This window comes from Charadrius vociferus, unplaced genomic scaffold (assembly GCF_000708025.1).
Source record: "Charadrius vociferus isolate BGI_N301 unplaced genomic scaffold, ASM70802v2 scaffold115, whole genome shotgun sequence".
Taxonomy (NCBI): Eukaryota; Metazoa; Chordata; class Aves; order Charadriiformes; family Charadriidae; genus Charadrius; species Charadrius vociferus.
This window is the reverse complement of record NW_009648636.1, coordinates 3,583,829-3,589,368: the sequence shown is the minus strand read 5'-3', so window position 1 is coordinate 3,589,368 and position 5,540 is coordinate 3,583,829. Positions and strand designations below refer to the sequence as shown.

Here is a 5,540-nt window from a genome sequence, read left to right as displayed (position 1 = left end):
TTCATTAAAACAAAAATCATAAAACTCTTTCGTTCAGTCATGGAAAAAAAAAGTCTCATAAGCTTTGATGAAATAATGAATCTTTGCATTTGCCTCTGAGTACAGGTTGTGTGAATATCATTGCCACAACCTCCTTAAATATCTTATTAAAGGAAAAAGAAACAAACACGAGACATCCCCCGCAAAACCAGAAGGTAATCTGAAGATAGGTGGTCAATGCATCACCGCATCTGCGTTTCCAGATTCATGCAAGTGTTCTTTCCTTATTTAACGCCGCTGCCTTTGAAGCGGGGTGCGGGGTGTCGCTGCCGGGCTGCGGGGGAGCTGCGGCGGGCCCGCCCGTCCTGCCCTGCCCCGGGGAGGGGGTGTCAGTGGCTCCCCCCACCGCCTCCCCCCCCGCTCCCCGGCACCTCCCGCTCGGACCCTGGGGCTATTTAGGCCGTCGTTACCTGTTAGCTGCCAGCCGGGACGAGATATACCCGCCGGGGATTTGGGTGATTATGTACCCCCAGAAAAAAGAGCCGTGGATCATGCCAACTGTTTCGGGATCCCAATTAAACTTCGCTTTCTTCCAGTGCAAGGGACCGGGAGAGAGGGAGAGAAAGAGAAGAGGAAGGCTGTAATCGTGCCAGATTAAATCACTCACCCGCAGTAACTTCATACCGGGCAGTCGAGGGGGAGGCGGGGGGGTGTCTGGCTTCTAGCGCGGGGGTGGCACTTGGCGGCGGGGGCACAGGGACAAGGACACGGCGCACCGGGCGCCCAAAGCTGCTCACTGTGCCTTAGCCCACCACTGCAAATACTCCAGCTGCCCGCCAGGAAAATAAGCAGCAAACCAAATTCAATAACAGTAATAAAACCAGCACCGTGCGTGCCCCCCTGGGACACGAGAGGGGTGGGGTAGCTCACGAGTGACCAGAGCCCCGTCTCCCCTCAGCCGCTCCGCCGGGACAAGCTCCGCGGGGCCGGGCCGGGGCAGTGCAGACCCCGGGAGCCGCGGGGACCCGCGGGGACCCCGACTGCTGCTGCACCGCCGCGGAGCCGCCCCTCCGGGCTTGCAAATACAGCCCTGCGCGCTCGGGGTGGGGTGGGGAGGTCGCCTGCCCTCCCTGCCCGCATGGCCGTGGCTGTAAGCACCTACCTCTTGCCTGTGCAAGGAATAAGCTATAGGGTTTTGCCTGCGAATTTGTGTATTTAACACTCATCCGTATTTAGCGTTCACCTCTTTCTCGCTAGGCAATAACCCGTTTTAAAACGGGTCTTATAATTTTAACGCCTTTTATCGACGCAAATTCTTTCACTCCGGTGTTTTCAAACATTCCTGCACAGCCTTCCCGCCTCGGTTACAGCGCGGCGACTCGCTTATTCGACGTCCTCCTTCCCCCATCCCCTACACTGATTTTAGGAGATATCTGCGTTTTTCGAGATTGTGTGCCAAAGGAAAAAAAAATAATAATCTGTCCGCAAATTAATACCGCAACACGAAGCTGGGAACCGAAAAGGAAAAATAGGAACAATCGGTAGAAATGGTTTCTTCTTCAAGAACGGGTTTCCGTCCTGCCGAGGGCGGCGGCGGGGCCGGGCAGTGCGAGGGGGACCGCCCGCCCCGGGCCGGGGAGTATCGCGGGCTGAGCCGGGGGCGGGGGGAATGCTGCGAACCCGTCCGAGCCCGTCTCGCCTGCGCTAAAGGTGCTCGGCCTGGGAGTTGTACTGGGAGGACATGGGATTTACGAGGGAAGGGTTCCCACCTCTTTAATAATTTTTCCTCCTCGGTGTATGGTGCTGTTATTGACCATATCCACGATGGCCACTCCCAAGTTACATCGGATACCGAAGGAAATGCAGAATCCCAGTCCACTCATGATGGCAATGATGTACCTCCGGGGCAGCCCGAAGCAGGTACAGTCGCACAGCGGGGCTTTCTTCTCGGGCATTTCCATGGGCTTTCCATCTTCCGTCAGTTCGATGGTGTCCCCGGGCTTCTGCCTCTTCTCTAGGACTCTGCCCGACACAAGAAGGGAAAGTCAAGCCCTGGCCGCCGGAAGGCACAGCCACTTCGGGTAGCTGAAGGCTTAAGTTCACCACTTCCCCCGCCCCTTTGGCTCGGTTTGGATTGATTTGAGGATTTATTCCTTGTTTTCCATTCACCTTCAACTGTTCTTTAGCAATGACCTGTGGGAGTCACGATTAGTCATCCCCAACTCCCCCCCGCCACCCCGCCGCAGAAGCCCAGGGAGGAGCTCTAGCTGAGAATTGCTCATCTATCTTTAAAGACTTCTGCTTAAATATGTAGGACGCATTAAGAAGACATCATCTGTAACCACTGCAGAGGCGCCATGTTGGGTAGCCCAAGAGGCATAGTATGGAAACCGAAACAGGCTTTTGGAGAAGGTTTTATTCCCTCGTTGCTGAATTAGACACACCGAGGGGGATGAGCTTGGTGTGCATCTCGCTACATATCTGGGAACAAAAGAAATATTAACAGAAAGGGAAGGGGCGGGGGGCCATATTGCCTCTTATTTTAGATTTGCAAAATGGCTGTCACATGCAGTGAAAGAAAACATGACCGTCTTTAGAGAACTGCCAGCTCCGGAGACGTCTGTCCAAAAGATCTCATCTGCCCAGTAAACGCGGTGTGAGCGTGAGATCGCTCAGCAGGTTTAACCTGCCCAGATCGGCTTTAAGCTCGATCCCGTTGCACCCCACTCCCTTGTTTTCACATGGGAATCCTATCTCCTAGAAAACAATGTGCAGGAATCTGAAGGGGAATGGTTGTCTGCAGCTATTTCGAATCAACAGGATTGTTGTACAAAAAAACAAAAAACAAAAAACCCGACCAACCTTGCCATGCACGAAAAGTGACATTTCGTTTTATTTCTTCTTTGCTGGAAAAGCTTTAAAAATGACGTTTTAGTAAGAAAGATCGTGTTTATCGAACAAGTGTCCCATGCTGAATCTCTTAGTCTTCTTTTGCAGTCACTGAGATATTTAAAAGACAGAAAAACTAACCGCTTCCATCCTAGCTCCAACGTCTTGAGGAGCGAATATCTGACCATTTCCCGACACTCTGGACTCTCCTACCGCTGCCCTCACACCTGCTCTAGGAGTGTTTTCTCAAGTCAGAAATTCCCCTTGGAGCATCTCTTTGAGGTTAACTCATCCGGCTAACAGGGCAGTAACAATTAGCAGAATCAAGCTCAAAAGGTTCTCCGTGTTTTGGAGAAAATACAGGGATTTTCTCCAATAGTTACTCAGTTGAAATTCTCCCGATTTTTCTTTGCTGGGAGAATTATTCCCATGCTTAAAGACCGCAGCATTAAGAAATGCCTTAAAGTTGTGAATAAAACAAAACACCGTGGGTTTATATTCAAAATTCGTTTGTGCAAGTAAAGGACGATGTAGAAGTGTTTTCTCCTTGAATGGGCAGACACTAGAAATCAACGTCTAAGGGACAGAAAACTGTTTTAATTCTAAAAATCAGAAACAAAATACTTCAGTCCCTTGCATTGAAAAAGATTAGTAATTCGCGCATTTGTTAATCAAGGGGGAGTTCAAACGGAGTTTTGCTGGAAAATACAAACACCGTTTCTCCACTATTTACTGTGTGAATAATGTAGACATGATCGGTTTATTTATATGTTGTAGAATCTTTCAGGGCGAAAAAGGGGTTTATTTCCCTAATTATATTTTAAGCAGTTATTTTGGATCATCAGTATTTATTTTTCTTTTTCTGACCATTGAAAATTATTTAAATATGACTAAAAACTGTAGGATATTCACTTCGTTGTTGATGGCTTTGGTTTGTTGGTAGGTTGGTTTGTTGTTTTTTTTTTTTTTTTTGCTTTTGGCTTTTCAAAATTGTACCTTTCCTACTAAAATAGAAATCTTAATTTTGTCTTTATCACTTCACTGCTATGTCCCCTTTCCTGAAAATGGCAGCAGAAGTTGTGACTCATGCTGTGGAACAGCCTTGTGCCTGTGCCCAACACTGCCGCATAGGTATGGGGGAAAAAAAAAAAAAGACTTTTACGTGACCTACTGTGGGCAGATAAATCCGCAGTTACCTTTAATCCTTAATTCGAAGAAAAAAACCAAACCACTTCGCGGTAATTTCTAGCAGAGGGGACAATCGAAAATACATTGGAATTTCACACACTATTCTCAGATGTCCTGGAGGTCGCTAAAGTCGGCAGGCTGGATGGAGCACGATGTGTCAACTTTAGTGCCTACACTTTTTAGGTATGCGAGAATTTGGGCTTGTTTATCTGTGTGTACAGGGCTCGAAGACGGTAGAGATGTTTCTTCCACACAGAAACATACCGTTGAGCGATGCTTTTGAGTTTAGCAATTGCAGTTGTGTATTACTTATAAGACAAGTGGATGCTTCTCAAAGCAGACGGATAAATAATTAAACACATCCCTCTATATGTTTCAGCTTCAGGAGAAAAAAAAAATCGTTCAGATATCAATTATTTATACATCTCCATGTTTATCTTCCTCTGACGACGAATTACACAAGGGACAAGACTAATCGAAACCAGGAAAGATTATTATTATTATTTTTTAATGATTGGTAAGGGCAGGGGGAAAGAGCCTGTGACTACATTGCAAAATTAGCACAGAACAAAAATACAGGGAGCTGCTCTCTCCTAATTATGATTTCAAGATGGGAGCCTGTGTTTGTGGGAGAAAGATGGTGTAATCTTTTGCTACATATTTACTGACACCATCTACGAATCAGACAGAGAAGTTAGGAGGGTGCCATATTGAGAAGCTTCAGCACTAGTTTCCAGGATCCAGATTATATCGGCAGTATCTCAGCAGCTCCCAGCCCCTCCACCGCCACCCTCCCCAAAGCATTCGACCTCTTTCAGCAGCTGGCGGTTATGAAAAGCTTCCAAATATTTCCAGGAATCAGAGTCCTATAAGAGATCTGTCTTACCTGTAGAGTTGACCAAGCGATTTTCCAGCAAAATTCTTCAATCCCTCCTTGCCAGGGGTCAAAATCCTTTGTTTTACCGACTCCATTCCTGCAGGGATGCTCGCTGGATTCTGCTCTGCTCTGGATAGGGCACTGCTACGAGCAACGATGGTTCATATTGGTTTAATCTCTTAACTTTTCCCCCTCATTAAATGGCTATCCGTGCACCTTCGGGTAAAGGGAGAGTGAGAGAAAGCGTGCGTGCGTGTGTGTGTGAGAGAGAGAGGGAGCGCCGGCGTGCGGAGCCGGGGGGGGGAGAGGGCGAGGGCGAGGGAGCGCGCCTGTGTGCGGCAGCGAGCGGGGAGTCTGAGAGCGCTGCAGGCAGCCCCCGGGTTTCCCGGCAGCGCGGAGTTGCCAGGCACGGTCAGAAAGTCTTCTAGGCCTGGCAGGGTTCGGTGGTGGCGGGTGGAGGCAGTGCCATGCCCGGCTGGGAGGGGACGGAGATCCCTTAGCGGGAGCGTTTCAAAGCAATCTCGGGTTGGCGCTGGCGGTGTCCCCGGCTGTAGAGCTGGAGGGGGAGGGGTGCGATTCGCCGCCGTAGGCAGACGGCTGAGAAGCA

General features: G+C 49.2%; 1 protein-coding gene across 2 annotated transcripts in view; it reads right to left on the bottom strand.

The window, feature by feature from the left end:
• The window catches only part of SLC17A6 (solute carrier family 17 (vesicular glutamate transporter), member 6), a 34,243-nt gene extending 28,716 nt beyond the window's left edge, over positions 1 to 5,527 (bottom strand). For both annotated transcript variants that reach the window (XM_009886261.1, XM_009886262.1), the window contains exons 1-3: positions 4,943 to 5,527; positions 1,749 to 2,001; positions 450 to 568 (exon numbers count right to left, since the gene is read on the bottom strand). In XM_009886261.1, coding sequence (XP_009884563.1) covers positions 450 to 568; positions 1,749 to 2,001; positions 4,943 to 5,028 — 458 coding nt within the window. In that variant the 5' untranslated portion in view covers positions 5,029 to 5,527. The remainder of the gene's footprint in view (positions 1 to 449; positions 569 to 1,748; positions 2,002 to 4,942) is intronic.
• Positions 5,528 to 5,540: the final 13 nt, after the last annotated feature.